The sequence below is a fragment of the Canis lupus genome, chromosome 21, assembly GCF_011100685.1.
Source record: "Canis lupus familiaris isolate Mischka breed German Shepherd chromosome 21, alternate assembly UU_Cfam_GSD_1.0, whole genome shotgun sequence".
Taxonomy (NCBI): domain Eukaryota; kingdom Metazoa; phylum Chordata; class Mammalia; order Carnivora; family Canidae; genus Canis; species Canis lupus.
The window spans coordinates 32,875,606-32,898,426 of record NC_049242.1 but is presented as its reverse complement, the minus strand read 5'-3'; the positions used below and the strand labels follow the sequence as shown (position 1 = coordinate 32,898,426).

The 22,821-nt window shown below is 46.2% G+C and overlaps 2 protein-coding genes and 1 long non-coding RNA gene across 7 annotated transcripts; 2 read left to right on the top strand and 1 right to left on the bottom strand.

The window, feature by feature from the left end:
- The first annotated feature begins 1,038 nt into the window (after nt 1-1,038).
- C21H11orf16 (chromosome 21 C11orf16 homolog) lies at nt 1,039-9,277 on the top strand. 3 transcript variants are annotated; one of them, XM_038568995.1, is made up of 7 exons: nt 1,039-1,174; nt 1,793-1,977; nt 3,535-3,691; nt 5,185-5,419; nt 6,047-6,694; nt 8,201-8,418; nt 8,911-9,277. In XM_038568995.1, exons 2-7 carry the CDS (start codon nt 1,811-1,813, stop codon nt 8,941-8,943), a joined length of 1,458 nt encoding a protein of 485 aa, XP_038424923.1. In that variant the 5' UTR covers nt 1,039-1,174; nt 1,793-1,810; the 3' UTR covers nt 8,944-9,277. The 3 variants fall into 3 exon arrangements, with proteins under 3 accessions (XP_038424923.1, XP_038424925.1, XP_038424924.1); XM_038568997.1 differs by having other exon boundaries at nt 1,043-1,170; XM_038568996.1 differs by having other exon boundaries at nt 1,156-1,294.
- AKIP1 (A-kinase interacting protein 1) lies at nt 3,332-16,060 on the bottom strand. 3 transcript variants are annotated; one of them, XM_038568998.1, is made up of 6 exons: nt 15,937-16,060; nt 15,525-15,734; nt 15,032-15,112; nt 12,735-12,839; nt 11,680-11,751; nt 3,332-3,813 (listed from the first exon to the last, which is right to left on the bottom strand). In XM_038568998.1, the coding sequence occupies exons 2-6, from the start codon at nt 15,726-15,728 to the stop codon at nt 3,670-3,672; spliced, it is 606 nt and encodes a 201-aa protein (XP_038424926.1). In that variant the 5' UTR covers nt 15,729-15,734; nt 15,937-16,060; the 3' UTR covers nt 3,332-3,669. The 3 variants fall into 3 exon arrangements, with proteins under 3 accessions (XP_038424926.1, XP_038424927.1, XP_038424928.1); XM_038569000.1 differs by lacking the exon at nt 3,332-3,813 and adding an exon at nt 9,266-9,713 and having other exon boundaries at nt 15,937-16,052; XM_038568999.1 differs by lacking the exon at nt 15,937-16,060 and having other exon boundaries at nt 15,525-15,907.
- An 80-nt stretch (nt 16,061-16,140) lies between these two features.
- Nucleotides 16,141-22,488, top strand: LOC111091551. Its single transcript, XR_005375728.1, has 3 exons — nt 16,141-16,197; nt 17,735-17,803; nt 22,433-22,488. It is a non-coding gene; the product is annotated as an uncharacterized LOC111091551 (long non-coding RNA).
- Nucleotides 22,489-22,821: the final 333 nt, after the last annotated feature.

Genomic DNA, 22,821 nt, shown 5'->3' with positions numbered 1-22,821 from the left:
ATACAATCCCAATTTGTATAATCAATAAAGATTCACATAATGGAAGCATCTAGCTATAGAGCTGCCTTCAGGCAGGGCTCAACAGTGTCACCAAGAACCTGTTTTGTTTAGGTCTATCCTCCCTTTCTCTGGGAATAGCTTCAGTGCCCCAAAAACGCAGTCAGAGGCTCCTAGAACGATGTCCTTTCTTATTTATGTGTAGGAGAAAAGAGAAAGTCTATAATCCAGGATTCCCAACACAAATCTTGAGATTTATTCTGATTGGAGAGCTGGGGGACATACTCATACCTAACCAATCCCCAGAGTGGAACTGGAGCATGGAATGTGCTGATTGACACACGTTCTACCTGTGGAGCTGGAGATAACGGTCAGCCTCTTTTACCAATGGACCCGCGAAAGGAAACAGGAAGTGTTGGAAGAGGGGAATGGATGTGGGGGAGACATGCACAAATGTCCCTGCATACTTTTTGGTATTCTCCCCTGAACACTGTGCCAGGCACATAACAAGTACACAATGACTGTCAGATGCCTCAAAATACCAGCCTGTCCCATGGATGTTCAAATGAGAGCAGAATCCAGACTTCTGTTCCCTTTGTCACCAGTGTCCACTCTCATCACCCCCAAGTGGTCACATCTCTGCTCCTCAGCAGGGTCCTCTCTGTTACAGACAAGCAACATGCCCATACCTTTGACTACTTTGCTTTAAACTACAGACCAAGTCTATCTTAGAGTCCTTCAGCCAGCCAGTGGCTCACCTAACCTAGCCTCCTGTCTGCACAGGATGGAGGCAGATCGATAGTCCTTAGTCCTTAGTCTGGGCGGGGGCAGCTCCCTCCCTCACAAGACTCCCTGGGATTCATGAAGGCTTCCCACCAGGACTGCCTCTTCCAGTAGTGGAGAAGCCTGAGCTTTGGGGAATTGAGGGTGCAGTGACCTTTGTCCCCAACTCCCCATCTCCCCTCTTCCCCAGGGAAACCCTCTGCCCCCTTGTCCTACCCACAGCACCCACGGCCCCCCTGTCATCCCTCTGCACATGCTCAGTACACTCACTCAGTCCACAGCATTCCTGCTGGCTCGCATCCATGGCAACGTGCTTGGCAACCAGGAGTCCGTTGGGCTAAGGCCCTGAGCCCCAACTGTCAGAAGGCAGAGGTGGAGGAGTTTGGGGCTGTGAGTAAGTCCCCTTGGGGTCAAACCTGTGGACGTGGGCAGGGGCAGACTCTAACAGAACTCTGGTGGGCTGGGGCAGCAGTGTGATCTTCGATCCTGGGTGTCAGCCGTCACGTCTGAACAGGTCTATGAAGGACATGACCTTGGGATATCAGCGGGGGCTAGTGTTAGTACTGAGGTCACTGGATTAGGAAGGGAGTCTGTGGCTCAGATTGGGGGTTTGTTACTAGGGTTAGGCCAACCATATTTGTGAAGGGAAGTATTGTTTTATCCCAGAGTCCCTATAACTGGGGAGGAGGAAAAAACTAACATCTATTGAGCTACTTATCAGCCAGGTGCTTTCCATATATCATCTCCAGAGCCATAACTGAAGCGCTGTGGTTACGTGAGCATACAAGGATTTAGAGCTGGGTTTCTCTAAAGTCACAACTCTTGCTCTTTCAAGCCCTCCCCTATTTCTTGAGCTGAAGTTTCCAAGGCAGATGATTCAGAGAACAGCCTGAGCTCGTCTGTGGGAGCAGGTGGGGTCTGTAAACCCCAGAAGTGAGCCCTGCACCAGCCAATTGCCCTCTGCTGTGCTGTGGGCTGTGGGCTGCAACTCAGTGGTGGTGCTTGTTCTCAGGTGGTTTCTTCCAAGGCCATGGAATCCTCTGCAGGGACTGGGACGCCTCAGCCCAAATACTGCAGTGTGGCCACAACCCTGAAGCCCCCTTCCTGGACTGGCCCTGCTCCTCCCTGGGAACTCTCCTGCACCTGTCCCTTTGCCATCCAAGCACCCTGGCTCACCCGGCACAACCTCCTCACCAGGTACGAGTCCCTGCAACCTCTGGCAGAAGTGATGTGCGCCCCTCTTGTTCCTCTCTGTTCTTGGCTCTCGATGGTGTACCATGAGGGGTAGAACTTGCTTCCTGGGAAGGCTGAAAAGGTTCTTTCCTGTGTGGGCTATGGTTTGCTTGTGGTCTTACATGACTCCAGTCTAAACTGTACTCCCTTGGCACTCTGAGGCAAGGTGGCAGATGTCAGAGTTGGCATGGGTGAGAGAAGCAGTCAGACATCACCAGTTGAAGAGTTTCTAACTCATTTTACCACCAACTACGAGACTAGCCCTGGCACCACGTGAGAAATTAGGGTTTCTGCAACCAGCAGCTAAGGCAAGCTGGCCAGTTACCTCTTCAGGTTCCCTCGGTAACCCTCAGTTATCCTGGCCTTTCCCGAATCAACCTTGCAATCAATCAATCTGCAAGTGTGATTGCAGAAGGGAAAGGAAGCTCAGCCCTCAAGCATACACAAGTAATGTAAGTTCCAGGGACTCGCTTGTGTCCATGCCACTCACATAGGGACATGCTAATTTGAACCCTTAATAACCCACTTTCTGGATTCACCTATGGGGACCATCTTGTTCAAAGCCAGAGGTAAACGTCCCTGCTTCCAGGCTTGCCCACAAAGTAAACAGCTTTTTCAGAAAACCAAACCCTGACTCAATAATCCACCCCTCTACAGCCCTGGTTTGGCCCTGCCCACAAACCTTTCCAGGAATAGCTTCTCCTTTTTCCTCTCAGTCCCTAGGCCAGCTCTTCTGTGCTTCCCCTGCTCAAACACTTCCTCCTCCCTCCTGATCCCATAGCATCAAGCATCCTTCCAATGTTACTCTTTTGGTACAGCCATCCAAACACCATACCTCATCCTGGATTCCCACACAATGCTCTTGGATTTACCTCCCCAGCGCTCTTTCCTGGTCTGCTGTTCAGCCTCAGAACCAGGATTTATTCACTTGAATAGATCCAGGCTAATCACATTTTGATGACCTTGATGCAATTCTCAATCCCCAAATGGTAGTTCCCTTCATTGTCCTCTCCTTCTGCCCTTTCCAGCAGTTTATCTTGTTTTACTGGAAGTCCAGCCACTTTTTACATGGGTTTCTGTTCCACATAGCCATCTATGTCATATGCCTACTGCTGTGCTGCTCCGATCTGTGAAATGTTTTCTTCTTTCTCTCTTTTCTTCTTTTTTCTTTCTTTCTTTCTTCTTTCTTTCTTTCTTTCTTTCTTCTTTCTTTCTTTCTTTCTTTCTTTCTTTTCTTTCTTTCTTTTCTTTTTAAAGGTTTCTTTCTTTCTCTCTCTCTTTCTTTTCTTTTCTTTCTTGTTTTATTTATTCATGAGAGAGAGGCAGAGACATAGGCAGAGGGAGAAGCAGGCTCCCCTCAAGGAGCCTAATGGGGACTTGATCCCAGGACTCTGGGATCACGACCTGAGTCATAGGCAGATGCTCAACCACTAAGTGACCCAGGTGTCCCGTGAAATGTGTTTCTTGATGTTTTTAGGGCTCGGTTTTCTCCACTCCCTAATTCTATTTGCTTTTTCCCAGATATGTATCTTACCAACCATGTCTCCACATTGCTGACTCAGCATGGCAGGGGCCTGGCTGGTTGGGAAGAGTTGGAGATGCTGCTGACACATGGGTCCTGGCGAGAAGGGGACCAGATGGCTTTTATTACCGGGCTCAGAGAAAGGCTGCTCCAGAGGCAAGTTCCTCACATTTCCCAGGACACTCCTCAGGGTGGCCCTGTCGTACCTGCCACGCCCCAGCTGTATGTGGCCAACAGTACGGTTTCTTGGATAAGCGTACGTCTTTCATGGTCAGGCTCTAGAAGGGAAGTGTAAAGGCAGTGAGTTTGCTGGGACTGTGTAACAGAGTAGCACAAATGAGGCAACTTAAAGAACAGAGATTTATTGTCTCTCAGTTCTGGAGACTGGTGTTGGCAGCATCGGTTCTTCTGAGGGCCGTGAGGCAGAGTCTGCCTTTCCTAACTAGCTTCTGGTGCTTGCTGACCACCTTTGATGTTCCTTGGTGTGTAGAATAGTCACCCTAATCTTTGCCCCATGAGGCACCGACCCTACTCAGCCTAATATGACCTTGTCCTAACTAACTATATCTGAAATGACCCTGTTCCCAAGTGAGGTCACAACCTGAGGTACTAGGGGTTAGGATTCTAATAGATGAATTTTGGAGGGATACAAGTGAACCTGTGACAGTGAAGAAAATTTACAGTAAAAAAGTGCTTTGTTCAGGAAAATTCAATGTGTCGAGTGCTGGGCACCAGCCTAGGGGAAAGAGGAACAAAACATGCCCACATGCCTGCCTTTGCGCCTGGTCCCCTGCGTGCTGGAAGCCAGGCCTGTACTTTACCTCAGTGGCTGTTTACTTCTTTGGGATTTTTCTCTTCTCAGAGTCAGACTTTGCGAATGTGGACTCATGGAAGGAAGACAAGAGTGAATTCCAAAAAACTGAATTATAGAATTTCCATTCAAAAGTCATTTTGTTGTTTTCAAATAACTAATATGTGAATTCCAATGAAATATTAGCAGAGTTTTGTTCAAATAATAGGCTGTCTGGTGATCAAAGTAACTTGTCACCAGACTTTATTTCTCTTCAAAATCATACTGATTTTTCAAAACAGCTTAAAGGCTCCTCTTGCCCTCCCTTTTATGATGTTCATTTGCTTAGCCAAACCTCTCCACATTGAGGTGATGGCAGTGCCAAGGGCTGCCTTCACGTTAGGCCACAGCTACTCTTTGCCTGTGTGGGCCTGTGGATGAATACACTATCTCTGGTTGGTCTTGGACGCAGGGAAAACACTTTCCAGAGGTGCTGAGAGGAGGAGGAGTACAATGGGGAAAGATCCAGAGGACCCAGGTTATCCCTGGGAATTGCAGACCAAATATATAGAGGAGCAAAGAAAACCAGGAAGAGGAAGAGAATGAGAAAGGAATGGCAGGAAGTGACAAGAGTTGCCCATGGCAAAAGGAGGTAGAGGGAAGAGCATAGCATCCACAGTACAGCCTGTCTGTCTCTGCCACAATCAGCTCTAAGCAGCATCTGTCTCTGTCCTTTCCCTAGATGGCTCTCACTGTTTTAAGGAGGACCCAGGGCTTGTTTCTAGGGCATTGCAGGGAACCATGGTGCTCCCTGTTCCACTTCCTAATGCCAGATCTCATTGTGTTTTCTTTTCCACAGCTGGAGAGACAGGGGGCTCTGCTTGTGGAATTTGAGGTTCCCCTCATCACAGACCCAAAGCTGCCAGCCCAGTGGCAGAGCATAGTCTTAGAAGAGGATGTCATTCAGTGCTTGCCACCCATGGACTACTCACTGGAACCTGGGGACAAGGTGCTTGCACCCTGGGAGCCAGACCAACAGCGGTACGGCCCTGGCACTGTTATCTTGGGCTCGGGGACAAGAGAGCCCCAGCGAGGTAAGGGAAGCTACTCTGACCTATCGGTCCCCAGAGGGAGCCAGGCTGGTAGGAGAGAGCAAAAAATGTCTTAGAGGTGAGCTTAGGGCCTTAGAGATATATTAAAAAAAAAAAAAAAAAATCCTTACCCCCTACTAGCAGCTTAATCCTGGGTGTGGCAACAGATACACAAATCGTATCTTTCAGATTATGAAATATCCGGGCAAAATAGCCTAAAACTATTATGTTGGTTAGCTAACCTATGGTGTGACGGGGTTAAGCTGGGCTCACACCAGTACTTATGACTGGTCCCCCATCAAGTTATCCACAGACTGGGACAGTCCCCTCCTGTGACAGTCCCCTCCTGCAGGCCCACCAGTCAGCATCATTGCCTTTCAGAGCATGACAGGCTTCTCCTCTTTCCCCATGAAAATTGAGACAGGGAGGTAAATGCAAGGGCACTGGGAAGTGGCTGAATGGAGCAGGTGCAGCAGGAATGCTCCAGGCAGGCTTTCCAGGGAGAGGTGCCCTCCAGGAGGCCCACAGAGCAGGGGCCTGCACTGAGGTTTGTTTTGGGGGTTAGGAGAACCCTTGTCCATGACACAGGAGAGGTAATTGTAACAAAATGTTGCTCTTTCTGTTACACAGCATGGAAAGGAAGAGAAATTACTGTTCACTTTTGGAATGGCAACACAGCGACCGTGCCTCTAGGCAGGGTTCAGTGGGTGCCCCTGGCTGTCTGGAAGAAGGCTGTGGAGAGGCTGCACAAGCCTTTAATCCAGGAGCACCCCAGGCCCCTCCTCTGGGCCCCTTGCTGCTCTCTGTGGGGACCAGCCACCGGATGTGTCACCAGTGGGCCTTCTCTGGGCACTCCATTCCCATGTCCTCCCTGCGTCCCCCCCGCCTGCTGCCAACTGCTGTGCCAGGGCTGCCTCTGCTGTTGCTCCCTGGCTGGACCTACCTGGTGGCCTCTAACCAGGACCTCAGGGGGCACGGCCAAAGAATGTTCGGAGGTGGAACCGAAGCCCCCAACACAGCTTTTGCCCCTAGTGCATCCTAAAGAAGATGAAGCTTCAGTGCGAGCTCCCCTGGGTGTTTCTTCCTCCTCCTCTTCATCTTCTGAAAAGGATTTGGAGACTGATCTGCAGATGGGCCTCCCCCAGAGGCTGATGGTGGACGGTACAGTCAACACAGACCTCGTCCTTCCTGAGAAGTGTCCAAGGAGGCAGGGTGGCCTCCGCCAGCCTGGGTGGAGATACTGGAGAAACGGGTCTGAGCCGCATCCTGGGAAGCTAGGTATACCTACCTCTTAGGTGGGGCTGAAGACCCTGCTCCCTTCCCTCCCCCGTGTCTCTTAGGAATCTCACTCATGCATGTCCTGTCTGGGATTGGAAGTAACACTTAGGAGCGTGGCCACGTTGATGGGGAGGTGGTGATAAAGGGGAAGTAGTAGGTTTCCACCTGAGCAATAAACCCCAGTAAGAGGATGGGCTGATCTTCGGGCGAAGGTCTGTATCCCTCTTTAACAACTGTCTTTCCCTTCTTCACTGCTCTCCTGCCGGGGCCCTGCCATTGTCTGTGCCTGCCCCCCACCTCCGCCCCCTGCCTTTTTTTCTTGGAGCCCTTGAGTTTTCTCTAGATGAACAGTCAAAATGCCTCCGGGTGTTGATTAGAGTCACCCATGCCCTGAGAGGACAGAAATTAGTCTTTAAACATTCATTGGTCACCAGACCCTAACTCTCCAGATGGTCTCCATAGTAAACCAGAGCGGGAACAAGCAGGGCACTGCATCCTGCTGTTCATTCCTTACAAGATGGGGCAGTGTTACTGTCATTGGCCATCCATAGCCATCCCCATCTTCCCCTTAAGAACCATGTTGATTCCCTCATAAGTTTAGAAGTTGTGTGTCACTGGCATGCATCATGCCTGTCCCATTTAATTCCCAGTGAGGCCCAGAAAGCAGATATGCCTAAGTCAGTTGGCAGAGGTGGCTAAGCCCAGAACTAGACTAGATTCTAGGGGCCTTGAGGTCACTAACATTCAGTGAACTAAATGAACATTCTGCTGGGGCAGGGAGGCAGTGTGGTTAAAGAGTACCACTGCTAAGGGCTTTAAGATTTTGAGACACCCAAAAAAAAAAAAAAAAAAATTTTGAGACACCCACTGTGGGTCTCTCTGCCCTCCATGCTCTTTGATACTTTTGAATTCCCTTTGATCCCAACCTAACAATTCTAGAAGGGCCAGGCTGCTGGCTGCCCCCAGTTACTCTGCTCTCTTCCCTGGAGAGCTTATGACTGAAACAGGGCTCAATCTGTAGTTTTATAAGCCAGGAAGAGGATGGATTCAATAGTCCTTCCTTTTCAGATTATTTTCCTACTCCCCAGGGAGTCACATCTCCCATTATTTTGTTTTACCTCACTCAACCTCTTAACATACACACACCCAGCCACCCTGCCCCACCCTCAGAGCTCACTACCTCTTCTTTGTGAGCAGGGAGATTTACAAGCTCCTGCAAGAGTGCCAGTTGGCTATTTTTGCTTACCCTCCTGGCTGTTTTCAAAATTGCGTCTGGTACCTTCTTCCCACCTAATTCCAAATGTAGTTATTGGATACAACCCATCCAGAAAGCATGATGGCCAGAAATGACTTAAACTTTATTTCTCTTTCAAAATAGAGAACAGTGGTAGGTAGCTTACAGATAGTTAAGACTTTTGGGGATATCTGACATATAGTTCTACTTCAGTCATCAATACTAATCCCATGGTGGCATGTGCGACATAACTAATTGAATTTGGGGTTTAGGAGCAGGAAATGGCACCATCTGGAAAGAAAAGAGGAGCAACAAAGAGCCAAGAGTACAAGCTATAGTGATGGGGAATACCAGGGAGCTGGTCCTGGAAGCAAGTGGCGTGAAGCCACCACATATCCTGCCACAAGATGAACACAGAAAACAAAGTCAGGCAACAGCGACACACCAGAGGGACCAGAATGCTCTCAGACTAAAAGCCTTGAGGAGCCAGGTAAAAAGCAGGATGGCTGGGAAGGGGCTCCCTAAGGACTCCTGACATGGTTCTCCACGCACCTTTTGAAACTGAGAACTCCCGCGCTGTCTTTTCCCAGGAAAATGCACATACCCACAATTTTGCATTCCAGTTCAGAAGGCTTACAGAACCCACAAAGCTGAGCACAGACTTCTTACTTAAATGACACTTGACCCTATGGTGAAGGGGATGGGTCTGCTGGACTACAGACTCTGTCTGTGGGAGTCTGTTCCTCATTAGGAATGCTAATACAGCTCTACTTAAAACTTGGTTTTCATCATATAAAATACTGGCATTTGTTCTGAGGACAGACTTGTCATGTTCACAATGAGATGAACTACCAGGCAACTAAACTGCTGTTGGCGTGGTAGCTTCGAGAAGTTCAGGGCACATCATAGACTTTTTAAGATCAGTGACTTTTGATCCTTAAAATTACAGCATCAGACTCTCAGGATTTTTTTTTCCTTATAGGAAGCTAAAAGAGCAGCAGTGATAAATACCTGAGGAGGTGTTACCAAGTGGCTGCCAAGTCCTCCTGCAACGGACGGGGACAGAAAGCAGGCCACATGTGATGGGTGCATAAGCAGTTGCAACCTCATGCTCTACAACTTCCCTGCAGATGAGGGGCACAGGCACGTGGTGGTCCTGGCCAGGGTTCCCTGTGAGGGACCTGGGCGGGGCTACTTCTCTTCCACAGAAGCTGCAGGGCCTGGATGGTCTGCTTTGGGCAAATGTGTCCACAGCCTCTCTGCCACCTTTTCATAAACCTACAGCTGACCATGAACGACACTGTTTCACCTCTTCATGCCAATAAAAAGGAACTCTCTTCATTTCCAAATCTCTCCCTTTATTACCACAGTTAACCTTTTACCTGGAAAATAAGCAGTTAAGAACTATTAAGACAGCATCATTACATTATTACTTTCAGCAGAAGGGGGAGGGGGCTCTTAAACATTTAAGTTAAAATAGACACTGAAAGACACAAACTCCAGTTCCCAGAAAGGCTGACCCTCTACAGTCAGCCCTGAAAGCAGGATTACTGTGTAAATATGAAGAAAATCATACGGTGACTTTATTCTTCTTGTTACTTAAAAAAAAAAAAAAAGGTGAAGTGATAGCCATGATGGTCAACATCATATGGGGAAGACCAAGTCCACACTTTGTCCCGAGTCAACTGCTACCACCTGAGTCCTGGTTAAATCACTTGTACCCACAGTGACGGAATAGGTCCCTGGATATACTTCTATGTAGAGGTCTTTAGAGATGTTCTCAGCCTGCAAGGAAAAGCAGGTATTAGCTGTTGAGACTAGAGGTCACAATGCTGTCAGAGCACCTCTACCAGGCGACCTTGGTGTGCCAGGAGCACAGTGGAATGGAGCACTGGTGTGGGAGACGGAGGTCCTGCTTCAAGGCTTGGCCTGGCCAGACAAGAGGAAAGTCACTTAGGTAAGTCTCAGCCTCTCCTTGTGCTTGTTTCCTTATTTCTAAAGCTGTGGTAGTAAGTACCACGTGTACTTTCATAAACATGTACGTGAAAACACCTGGCAAGTGCTAGAATGCTATACAAACATGAAGGGTCATAAAAGGGACACTCCTCTACAACCGTAGAAAGAGAGGAATTAGGTAGAGGAAAAGGGGATCATTGTTTGGGGGCTCAAAAGCAGACAGTGGGACTTGTTAGCACAGAGCAGCAATAATGACAAGGTACCATGGAATAATGGGAATCTTTCTAATTGTGCTTTGTTTGCTAAATTCATTATGAGGAAGATGAAATATTCTTTTCTCCAAAAGCTGAACACACTGTGAGTTGATTCCATTTTGTCATGCAGCAAGGAGCTGGCTGGCCAGAGCCCTCCCTTAGCAGGCTGGTGCTCCTATAATACAAAACACTGGAAGCTGGAGTTCATGGAAGATTTGTGTTTAAAGCTGTGCTCAGCACAACCCATCTTTCAAGGACAGACCTGACACATGACTGGGAAGTGGGCGGAAGTACAGGCAGAGAAGGGGTGTCAGTCCAAATGGCTGAGAGCAAAGTTGCAAACCAGAAGAGAGCCTGTAATTAAGAGCTGCTATCCCACAGCTGGGAACCCCCCACGAACTTCCTCCCTGCTCAGAAGGAGCCACAGGCGGCAGCTGTCATCTCTGTCACCACACCCAGGCCAGCAAACTTTACTAGGAGGACTAAATGGCAATATTTATACTTTCATGAAACTTCTTCCCCAACCTCCACCTTGCATAGATTTAAAACCAACTTTTCTCCAAAGCTGCTTTATGTTCTAGCCTTTCATGCCCAGTTACTGCAAAATTGGTCTTATTTACCTGTCATTTAACTGACATGAAGGTGTATGACTATGCCACAACTCTTTATTGGTCTTTGACCACATAAGTACACAAAGGTAGATTTTAGAAATGCAGAAAGCGAAAAATATTCCATTTGTCTGCATAAAAGGAAATACGGGGTCAAGGTTGGCATCTGTGATTCCACCATCATGAGTATCAGGAAGATTAGCATTACCAAAATCCAGCAAGTCTGGGAGGCATCTTGGCCTAACTTATATTTGTACTAGAAGTAGAACATTCTTGGTTGTTACTAACTCTAGTATATTTTGAATCTTGGCTAGTAGCATGGTAATATACAAACAAAGATTAAGCAAACTATCACAGCAACATGCTGGAGTTCCTTTCCTCTGAATTCCAGTCCTTCCAAGTTCCCAAAACTTTCCTGGGTTCATGAACTAATGAGTACTTCTTTATCCTAAAAATGAGAAACTCATCACTGTGTTTTTAACAGAGAAATATTTGTGAAAAATGAGAACAAATCCCTTCAAATGTTCTGGAACTTGAGCTAACCAAATTTGTATGTTTCAGAATTTCAGCAATGGTTTTCACTTTGTAAGCAGGAGGGTCAGGCCCCTCCTGCTGCTTGAACAGATGGTGGAATTCCAGCAGGAGCGAGTGCCAGCCCAGCTGAGCTGTAGGAACTGAGAAGTGAATACTTTGCATTCTTTCCAACCACAACTATGAGTTCAGGCACAAAAAGTATCCCTTAAGCTTCAAGTGAAGGAAGGATACCAAAAAGACATAATTTTACACTGAATCTAAATGCTGTACTCTCAAGACTGGAACGTCCCAACATAAAAATACTGTAGGTCTGGAATAAAGAACCCTATAACCAACTCAGTGGGTTCATGGAATTGCACGGGTGGTGAAGCCCAGAACAATGAGGAGATGTGTACTTACAGGCTGGGATGCTGCTAGAGCGCACTCCGACGCTTGAGAGATGCCTCCAAGATCGAGGGAGGTTTCCTTTTTCTGGAGAGACAAGTACAAACATTGATCAGTGCCCAGACTCTGACTTCTGGATTGTAAAGAGAAAGTTTCTCTTAGTTTATTAGGAACAACTAACAATTGTTCTGTCAGTTTCTTCTAAGTTGTCATCTAAGTTATTATGGCTTTTAGTGGATTCTGTGAGGTAGTTGCAGTCAGATGTTTATCATGCTTACTTTTTATACTTACATGGGCTTTGGAGTCAGACCAGAAGTTGAATCCTAACTCCTGCTTTTACTGAAAAGGGCAGATTGATCTCTCTAAGCCTTAGTTCCCTAGTCTGCAACATGGGGACTAGATTGGAAATTTAAAGTGCAACAGTGACTGACACTTAATGGGCTCTCAGAAAACAGAATTCTCTTATGTGCTTCTCCCAAGAGTCCGGGTAATAGCGGGGAAAGATGGAATTTCCCTCAGAGGCACCAACTGACATTTTATAGGAAGGAATGGAAGGACAGGAATGTCTCTTGTCTACATGTAACCCCCTGTTAGGGTCAGGCCAGAAAAGGGAATCAGGGTTCAGGCTCTGATGTGGCTCCACACATCTCAGGCCGGGGAAACAGAAGGGACCTCCCAGTGTGCATCTAGCCCTCAGGCGTATCCCTGGGGCCCCTCTCCCTTCCTTTCCCTAAACCTGCAGGCCAGAGAAGTTAGGAATCCAACTTGTGGGTCAGACTCTGAACTTAAGTTTGCTACCTTTGAGTAGAACTAGTGGGAGTTTAAAAAGAAAAAAACAAAATGAAACAACACACCTCCTCCAAAAACAACAATGAATTTCTACTGTATCAGTTCAACAAGTAGAATCTTTGGCTTCTCCAGAACATGTGATAAAAGGCAAGTAAGTTTGTAGTGAGAGGCCTGTAATTGTTCATTACTAATAGTTTATTTCCTGACATTTTAGGAAAAGAATTCTGTTAAGAGAGGGAAGGGGAGCGGAGGGCACAACACATGGAGCTGAGGATACATACCTGGCCATTCCCCATGTCCCAGCACAAATGCACCGTTGACTTCCCTCTGTGATAACGAGAGACGTGGGCTGCCCCTCCTTCCTCCAGCACAGATGAATAATATTTCTATAGGAGAAACATGAAAGATATTAGGTAACCAAATAGTCTGGTCAAACTTTCAAAAAAAAAACTCCGTTACTTGAGGAAAGTATGGTTAAGGAGGGAGGCAACAGAGCAAAAGTAAATTACCCGCTCTCTTGACAGGCCTCTGAAATCCAACAAATCTGAGCCCATGTGAAGTGGCTGCAGAGGAGGAAGTTGCATTTGGCATTACTTTGCTGCCATCTGCTGCCTTTGTAGGGCAAGAACTCTGGCCAACCACAGCTGGGCAGGACCATGCTCTCTGCCAGGTTAAATAATTGTCACAACATCTTCATCCCAATATCAAATACATATGCCTTTCCACCTCCTCTCATCACAAGTTCTGATGAACTGTTCCATGTTTACTGTCCGAGTCTCAGACAAGGACAAGGGAAGAGGGGAGTATCTCCTTGAGATTTAGAAATACAACAGGAAATGTAACAAAAACTCAATAGCTAGGCAACCCTTCTCCCCATGCGGAGGAGTGGAAGAAGAGGTCTCTAACTTAAGGAGAATAATCCAAAGGATCAGAAAGCAGTTACATTTTTTCTTGTCTACTTCCTTCCTCCCCCTCGAAGTTAACCTTAGACTTGCCCTTGATTATGACTAATGATGAGGACATCACAAGCCTGCTTGTTTTGAACACAGTGTTCAGTGTTTAAGGCATGAGACCAAAAGAATGCGAAGCTGGGGAAAACACTTCAGGACATAGGTCTAATGATGTATTTTAGGGATTGCTTTAAAATTGTAAAGGCAAACTCAGAACACTGTTCTTAATTCTATCTCCAGTAAGACAAGGGGTTTGGTCCGAGACTCCATTCCAGAGTGGAAACTTGCAGTATGGACTGAAAATCAAAATGAAGAGCACCAATTCACTGAACCTCAAACCAAAGACAAATGTTTTTCCTTTTAGTGGACCATGAACCAAAATGTTTAAGTTGATCTCTACACAGAAGAGCTAGATTTTTCTAAAACAACTTAACAGAATAACATAATATTCTCTGGACCATTATTGCATTGATTATGACTCCTGTTGTTGGAGTAATAGGGCTTCTGCAAAAAATTAAGAGATTTTTTTGAATATCTCTTAATATGTGAAATTGAAAAGCAGGACAGAAACAAGTTACTCTCTTCCTTCTCCTTTGCAGACCAGCATCCTTAGAACCAACCACAAAAGAATCCCGTCATGTTAAAGCTGGCAGAGACCACAGAGTGGGCTTTAACTCCTAGACATCAGAGTAGCTTCCAGGCAGGTAATGTCTTGGGATGCAGGCTGGCCTGCCTTCACCATTTCTTCAGAGTACTTAATGATGACCTAGTGTATGGTTTTGAGAAGAGGATCTTCAAATCTTCGTACACCCATTTCAATGAATGGTACCCAAAATATCACCTAAGTCCCTCATGCTACAATTTATGACAAATTCATCTCTCAGTGAAGACCAAAGAAACAGACTCTAAAGGCTGGAAAGCACTTTAGAGATCTTCATTTTATGACAGGGAAGGTAGGCTGAGTGGGATTAACTGGCCCAGGGCATTAGAGCCAGTTAGGGGCAGATCATGGGTCTCATTTCTGAGAGGCTGCTCCTGCCATTAAGCCACACCTCCTCTGCTGAGGGCACTGCATCCGTCGGCTGTAACCACCCTCGTGGCCAACAAGTGATACAGACTCACAGGGACAGACTTAAAAACCACCTTACTTGCAACAGCGGTTAAACTCTAGGGATTTTGCCTCAGTTTTTGTTTCAATACATTTTTGAAAACCAGAAAGTCTCAGTTGCAGTTTAGAGCAACCTTACTGATTTTTTTTTTTTTTAACTTCAGTTCAAAGTTCAAAAAAATCCCTAATATCTGGACTTGAATGTTTTGGAATTCAGCAAATAAGCTCCCCGGGCCCTGCCCCAGTCTGAAAACAATAATGAAGACAAAGACCTTCTGTGGTTGGTTCACTGCTTTATCCTCAATCATACCTACAGTTAGACATTCAATAAATATTTGTTGAATACATTCTAACTTGGGACTTATCACCTGGTTTAAATCCCTGTTTACAATCTGGCCACGAATGTGGGGCAGGGTAGACGGGTAGCCTCCAGAGTCTCCTTAAAGTCTGCGAAGATCCACTTTGTGGCCCGTGTGCAGGTGCATCCAGGCGAGCTCTGCTTTGGCTTACACCAACTTACCCCACACTGACTTGAGGTATAGTCCATGAATGCTGCCATTGTCCTGAAGGAAGCACTGAGGGTTGGTTGTCTTTCTTCTCTCTATTCGAATAAATGGCAAACCACAGGTGAGAGCTGGAATTCGCTAGACAATAGAAGTCATTTTGGGAATAGCATTTTTTTTTTTTTTTTACTGTTTGAAAGGCCTCTGCAAGGGTCAGAAGGCCCTTACTGAGAAAGAATTCCACTCTAAAAAGAATAAGCAGACACGCAATTTATCCAGGACAAAGAAAGGTCTGCTAGCTTTCCTGTAATACCAGAGGGCAGCGTGTAAGGATCTTTTTCAAAGTCACCCACCCGGGCGGGGCACTGGCGGTAGGTACCCCCACACCCCCCAGGGAGAATCTGTCAAACGTCAGGGGTTCTCCGAGGGCTTTTCCGCCCTCGTCCCGTTACCTCACGGCTTCCGTCAGGGGCCGCCAGCGGCCGCCCGGCACGGCAGCCCTCGCCTCACCTGTCCCGGCAGGAGGCGCTGGGGGCCGGCCGCGGGCCGCTCCCGGGAAGCGCCCCCCACGCTGCTTCGGGGAAGCTCCCGCGGACGCCAGTCCGCCGCCCTCGTCCTGGCGCGCTCCAGCACTTCCCGCCCCAGCCTAGCCGTGCGCTGCAGGGCGCGTCGGTCCACCCCGTTCAGCGCCGCGGCCGCCAAGCAGTTCTCCATGCCTCCCTGCGCGGGCGCACACACACACACACGGCGGGGTCAGCGGGCCGCCGCGGCGGGTCGGAGCCCCAGTCTCCACCTCCCCGGCGACCACCGCCCCCGGCACCGCGCCCAAGGCCCTCTCCAGCCGCCGCCGGGCCGGGGCCGAGCGGGTGCGCGCAGACCCCTCCATTTCCGTCTCGCCCTCCCCGCGGCAGGGGGCCCTCACCGGCCCGCCTCTCTAGGCGCATGCGCCCCCCGCGGCGCCGGAGAGGGAGGGCGGGGCCTGGAGCCCCCGGCGCAGGCGCAGCAGGCCGCCGTCGGCCCCGCCTTCTCCCTGCTCCCGGGCCGGGGTCCCTGCGCGCCGGTTGCCGGGCTAACGGGCGGGCGCAGGGGCGGGGCCTGGCGGCGGGCGAGGCGTGGGGGCCGGAGTGGAGCGGCGGCGGGGCGGCGGTGGGAAGAGCTCCTGGGCGCGGCCTCAACGTTCAAGGTCGTCTACAGCGCCTCACTGGGTGGCCCGGGGGGAAAGTCAGGTGGCCTTCTGTTGGGCTAAGGAATTGTAGGGAATTAGACACCTGCCCCCAGGCGCCTCTCTCAGCCCGGTCTGTATCTTGAGATGCCGCCCCTGCAAAAGCCCCTTTCGTGGGCTCAGCGGTTTAGCGCCGCCTTCGGTCCAGGTGGAGATCCTGGAGTCCCCGGATCGAGTCCCGCGTCGGGCTCCCTGCATGGAGCCTGCTTCTCCCTCTGCCTCTCTCTCTGTGTGTGTCTCTCATGAATAAATAAGTAAATCTTAAAAAAAAAAAAAAAAACAACAAAACACCCTCTCGTTGGAGGAGATGGAGATGGGTAGGAGAATCCAAACTGTGCTGCTGCTGCCAGGGTGGCGCTTGTCGAAGAGTGTGGCCATGGGGCTGTGGCCCTCCGCCCGCAGGCAGCTGTTCAGGGCCGGGGGGTGGGGTGAGGGGTGAGGGGGGCGCCTGAGTTGTCCGTCCTCGGCCCCGAATCCCTCCAGGGCAGCTTCCTCACTCCTCCAGTGGCAAGTACGGACTCACACACTTTTGGAAGCCGCCTCTCTGGGGAGTTGGACGCACCTTTGCAGAAGAGTTGCGCCACATGTAAATGAGCTGTGCATCCTTCCCGCGCACCGCACTCCTGCACAGCTCTGGGTTACGTGATGGACCGTGTAGCCCAAGGTCTCACTGCTGATCAGTGGCGGCCACAACACGCTGCGCACAGCGGAGCATTGATGTTCAGGAAGAAGCACTTTACGGGTTACTGCTCGGTGGGGGTCACTTTAAGGCACACACGGAAATCTTCAATGCTGAGCGAGTCTCCGCAGAGGGCTCGATCAGCAGTTCTGCGCTCTCAGGATATTACTGCAACTTGTTTGCACTGTTGCTCATTTCCTGCTTTTCTCTCGCGGAAAGAAATGGAGTAGAAGTCTTCATTATCATTGGGATATTTTTCATTGTAGTGTAAAAGTATTCTAAAACTTTCCCTTCAATAATGCTTATCAAACGCCTCCTTCATTTTTTTTTTAAGATTTATTTATTTATTCATGAGACACAGACTGAGAGAGAGAGAGAGGCAGAGACACAGGCAGGGAGAGAAGCAGGCCTCTCGCAGGGAGCCCGATGCGGGATTCGATCCTGAATTCCAGGATCACGATCTGAGCCGAAGGCAGGTGCCCAACCACCGAGCCACCCAGGTGTCCCCAAACGCCTCCTTCAGAACATAGTAGTTAACCGGTGCACAGGGTCCCCAATATAAGGTCTGGAGAGCTGAGTTTGAATTCAGTCTCTGCCACTTTTTTGCTGTGTGATTTCTGGGCAAACAAGTCACTTAAAATCTTTGAACTTCAGTTTTTCCTCTTCCTGATGTTCAGGAATACCAATTGTACCAACCTCCTGGATTGAACTTCTTGAGAGTGGGGCCGTATTTGTTTTGTTTAATGAGTTTAAGGTGCATCTAGTATTTCACTTGCCACAGAAAGGGCTAACAGATAGCTATTGAATGCAGTGAATTAGGAATCGGATTGCTGTAAGGATTTTGTGAGAGAATTCCTGGAAAATGCTTAGCACAATGCCTTGCAACGAGTAAGTACTCCGCAGATATAGCTAGCACTATAATGCCCCAAGCACTGTCCTAGGACTTGGGGAGAATAGAAAGTGGGTCAGGCTAAAGCAGAATTTAAAAAAAATGATGCTTATAAAATCTGTAGTGCTAGGAACCAAATATTAAGATTTTGTTCATAAACTGTTGCTTTTAAAAACAAATATTTGAGACAGAGCAAGCAAACACAAACAGGGGGAGTAGCAGATAGAGACTCCTCTCAGCAGGGAGCTGAGGACCCCGAAATCATGACCTGAGCTGAAGGCAGACTCTTAAGGGACTGAACCACCCAGGATCCCCTGGCTGTTACTATAAGATTGATATAAAGTGTTAATGAAACTTAGAGGAGAAAGATCCATCTATGGTTCAGTTAGAGGGATCAAGAAAGGCTTTTTAGAGAAGGAGACATTTGAGCAAAGTCTTGAAGTATGGCCCAGGAATTAATAAGAGAAGAGATATTTAAAATACCTGATAACTGCTTTTATAATGAATGTGGTTGAGAGTGAGACAGAATTTGATTTGCTTTTTTTATTTATGGATTTCAAGATCCTGGCTCTATAATTTAGCTGAGTCTATGTAACTATGAACAGATTATTTAACCATTCTCTACCTCAGTTTTGTCATCTTTAAAATGAGAATAATATTGTATTCCTCATAGGGTTGTGAGGACCAAATAAATTAATACAAATAAAGTGCTTTGAATAGTACTTGACACATAGTAAATGCTCAATAAATATTAGCTAATATTATCTTAATGAGACCTCAGCCTTATTTTTCAATATGTCCTCACTTGCCTGATCCATACCTCACGTTACTTGGCCCTCTTCCCCAGGATTCTATTACCACTTCCCATGCCCAATTCCATTTCAGTTGAAGCATTACTTTCTTCTTATCAAGTCAACTTTTTAAAATCTTTTGCTACTTCCAGGTGCAACCTGTTTCCATGGCTTTTTTTTTTTTTTTTCATATCGAGGTACTTATCCCAATCTGATTTAAATTGTACGTAGTTATGGTTCATTTTTTCCTAACAGCTTATGAACTCCTTGAAGGTAGAAATAGTTCCTAATTTGTTCCTAAATATCCAGGGCTTGGTAAGCAGTAGGTGTTCAATAGACATTTATTGAATTTACTGACCTAATCTTTTATTTAAATAGATCCATGTTAGGTCAGCTCTGGTGGTGCAACGGTTTAGCGCGCCGCCTGCAGCCTGGAGTGTGATCCTGGAGATCCGATATCGAGTCCCACGTTGGGCTCCCTGCCTGGAGCCTGCTTCTCTCTCTGCCTCTCTCTGTCTCTATGAATAAATAAATAAAATCTTAAAAAAAAGATAAATAGATCCCTGTTAGACCAGATAAGAATTGTCTTCTTAAAAAAAAAGTCTACCTTTTTTTTACTTTAGTGAATATAATGAATATTCAGTTATAAATAATTTTCCAGAATTTAACATTAGAAATATTTGGGAAAGAAGATGCTTGGAATGGAACTAAAGCCTAAAGACTGACATGAAAGTAAATCATTGCATTTATTTTTATATTTGTATTTATACATGTCTCTTTTTTGGTATAATTTGAAGGATTGAACTGTAAACTACAGTGAGAATCTTTTTTCTCTTTTTTAAGATTGGATGGGAATAATGATGGAACCTGCCTACCATCAAGTCCTTTGTGGATCAAACACAGCCCAAGCCAGCTACTTCTTTAAATTTTTTTGTCTTGTTTTTGTTTTTTTTAGAGTGAGAGAGAGTGTGTGACTAGGGAGGGGCAAAGGGAGAAGGAGACAGAGTCTTAAGCAGGCTCCACACTAAGCATGGAGCCTGATGTGGAGCTCGATTTCACAACCTTGAAATCATGACCTGAGCTGAAATCAAGTGTCTGATACTTAGCTGAATAAACTACCCAGGTGCTCCCAAGCCAGGTACTCCTTAAAGCCACCAGTGAGACTTGAAAATGGAACAGCAAATAGAGGGAGGGCATATGATCAGAAATGTATCTGATCATCAGTGGAGAAAGAAAACTGTTCCTCTAAGTCTTCCACAATTTCTCTCTTCACCAGGATAGATATATTACAGAGAGCACGTAGACGTTGTCTAGGTTATATTTTGGGGAATAAGTGGGTTGAAGGACATTTATATTCCTGAAATCTGAGGAAAGAGATTGGTGCTGTATTTGGACTTCTTGAAAAGAAAAAAAAACAAAAAAACAAATTTAGTCTCTAGGGTCACAACCCGGGCCGAAGGTGGCACCAAACTGCTGAGCCACCCGGGTTGTCCCAAAAAACAAATTTAGTAAAGAACAAATGCAAGTATTTTTCTCTATGTGAAGAGGGCAAGAAAGGGTTAAAAGCCTATGATGTAAAAGTGGGTATCATGCCAGAGTTAGACAATGATTTATACTGTACATACCAGAGAATGTATAAATCATTTCATTTGACAGGTGGTATTTTTATTTCTTCAGCAGACTTAGGGAGCTTTAGAATCATTACAGCTTTGTAAAGTAGTATTATAGACTGAGTCATTAGATCATTCATTTTGCCTGATTACATCAACTCATTGGGTTTTTGGGGAATGAAAGAAACTCATTATCAAAATTGTCATCTTGATTATATAGATTAAAGAAAATGGATCAAAGTACTGAGAATTAGCTTTCACAACCTGTTAAGAAATTGGAAGTTAAAAAATTGATTGCAGAGCAAGAATGATTAGGAAAAAGTTTTGTCATTTAAAAAACTATCAGAGATTAAAGGCATGACAATTTTGGTCGATATAAATAGTAGGAATCCATGTGGAGTTTTTTTAAAAAAATGACTATTGAATTGAGGGATAATCTATATTACATTATACTTACCTGTTTTAAGTGTACAATTCAATAAATTTTAGTAAATTTATAGAATTTTGCAGACATCACCATGATCCAGTTTTGGAACATTTTCATTAACTGAAAAAGATCCCTGTGCCTACCATATGCAGTTAGTCTCAGTTCCCACCTCTAGGTCCACGCAACCGCTATTCTGTTCGCTATTTCTATAATTTTGCCTTTTCTAGGCAGTTTATATAAATGAATCACAATATGTGACCTTTTTTTGTCTGGCTTTCACTTACCATCATGTTTTTGAAGCTCATCCATATTGTAGCAGGTATCAGCAATTTATTCCTCTATACGACTGAATAATATTCCATTATATGAATATACTACATTTTGTTTATCCATTCACCAGTTGATAGCCATCTTAATTGTTTCCATTTGGGGACCATTATGAATAATGCTGCTATGAAAGATTGGATACAAGGCCTTGTGTGGATACAGGTTTTAATTTCTCTTGGGGAGATACTTAGGAGAGGAATTGATGAGTGATATGGTAAATGTATGTTTAACATTTTTAAGAAACTGCCAAACCGTTTTCTAAAGTGGCTGTACCATTTTACATTTCCACAAATGATGTCTGAAGGTTCCAGTTTTTTTTTTTAAGATTTTATTTATTCATAACAGACACAGAGAGAGAGAGGCAGAGACACAGGCAGAGGGAGGAGGAGGCTCAATGCAGGGAGCCCGACGCAGGACTCGATCCCGGGTCTCCAGGATCACACCCCACCCCACACCCGAAGGTGGCTCTAAACCGCTGGGCCACCAGGGCTGCCCGGTTCGTTTTTCCACTCCTCCTCAATGCTTGTTATTATTTGTCATTTGAGTATAGTCATTCTAGTGGGTATGAAGTGCTATCTCGTGATTTTAATTTGCATTTTCTTAATGACTATTGATATTGAGCATGTTTTCTTGTAGTTATTAGGCATTCCTATTTCTTCTTTTGTGAAATGTTTATTCAAATCTTTTGTCCATTAAAAAAAAAGATTTTATTTATTTATTCATGAGAGACACACAAAAAGAGAGGCAGAGACACAGGCAGAGGAAGAAGCTGGCTCCATGCAGGGAGCCTGATGTGGGTGGGACTCGATCGCGGGTCTCCAGGATCACGCCCTGGGCTGAAGGCTGCACTAAACCGGGGCTGCTCTCTTTTGTCCATTTTTAAATTGGCTTGCCTTTTTTTTTTTTTTTTCTTTTTTTTTGAGTTATAAGAATTCTTGTTCCAAACAAGAATTCTTTATCAGCTGTGTGGTGTATAAGTGTTTTCTCCTGGTCTGTGTCATGTCTTTCATTTTCTTATTTGTGTTTTTCAAAACATAAACATCTTAAATTTCAATGAAGTCCATTTTCTTAATTTTTTTCTTTTATGGATTGTGCTTTTGGTAGGTAGGCAATCTTTGCCTAACCCAAGGTTATGTAAGAAGTTTGCCAAATGACCTGTGTACAGGTTGGGGAACACGACATCAAGTCTGCCATTACCTTTATTTTCTGTTGTGTGCAAGGTCTCGCATTCAGGCAGTGCACACCTAGGACATGTACATACTTTCCAGACCACCAAGGATATGTGATGTGAGTTTATCAAGGTCCGCTATGACTAGCTTGTTCCCTGGATCTTATTGTTAAATTTCTGGCTGGTCTGTTGCTCTTACCAATCAATACTGCAGTCTCAGCCAGCTGTGATGTTGATTTTTCCTGATTGTTTACTGCTTGTTTTCTGTCTTTTTTTTTTTTAATTTTTAATTTTATTTATGATAGGCACACAGTGAGAGAGAGAGAGAGGCAGAGACACAGGCAGAGGGAGAAGCAGACTCCACGCACCGGGAGCCCGACGTGGGATTCTATTCCAGGTCTCCAGGATCGCGCCCTGGGCCAAAGGCAGGCACCAAACCGCTGCGCCACCCAGGGATCCCTACTGCTTGTTTTCTAAGGTCACTTGTTTCCGAACATACCCTGAGCACCAAATCAAGTCATTGCCCTCCAGCAGCAGAACTGCTGGTTTTCATGGCTTGTCTTAACACAACTACCGTGTTACGGTTGAGGTCGGGTATAGGAAGTGGAAAAAGTCTCTGAGGTCCCAGATGCCCACTTTTCTCACTAGAGTTTCAGCAGTTTTATTATTCATTTATTTTAAAAATAAATGCTTT

What these genes read in the sequence shown, in the direction of transcription:
- C21H11orf16 (XM_038568995.1), top strand. Translation starts at nt 1,811, where the DNA reads ATGGAATCCTCTGCAGGGACTGGGACGCCTCAGCCCAAATACTGCAGT. An exon ending in AGAGAAAGGCTGCTCCAGAG is followed by an intron (nt 3,692 to 5,184) that starts GCAAGTTCCTCA and finishes TCTTTTCCACAG; the next exon opens with CTGGAGAGACAGGGGGCTCT. An exon ending in TAAAAGCCTTGAGGAGCCAG is followed by an intron (nt 8,419 to 8,910) that starts GTAAAAAGCAGG and finishes TTTTCCTTATAG; the next exon opens with GAAGCTAAAAGAGCAGCAGT.
- AKIP1 (XM_038568998.1), bottom strand. Translation starts at nt 15,728, where the DNA reads ATGGAGAACTGCTTGGCGGCCGCGGCGCTGAACGGGGTGGACCGACGC. An exon ending in AGCGCCTCCTGCCGGGACAG is followed by an intron (nt 15,113 to 15,524) that starts GTGAGGCGAGGG and finishes TTATTCGAATAG; the next exon opens with AGAGAAGAAAGACAACCAAC. An exon ending in CTCTAGCAGCATCCCAGCCT is followed by an intron (nt 3,814 to 11,679) that starts GTAAGTACACAT and finishes CTTCCCTTCTAG; the next exon opens with AGCCTGACCATGAAAGACGT.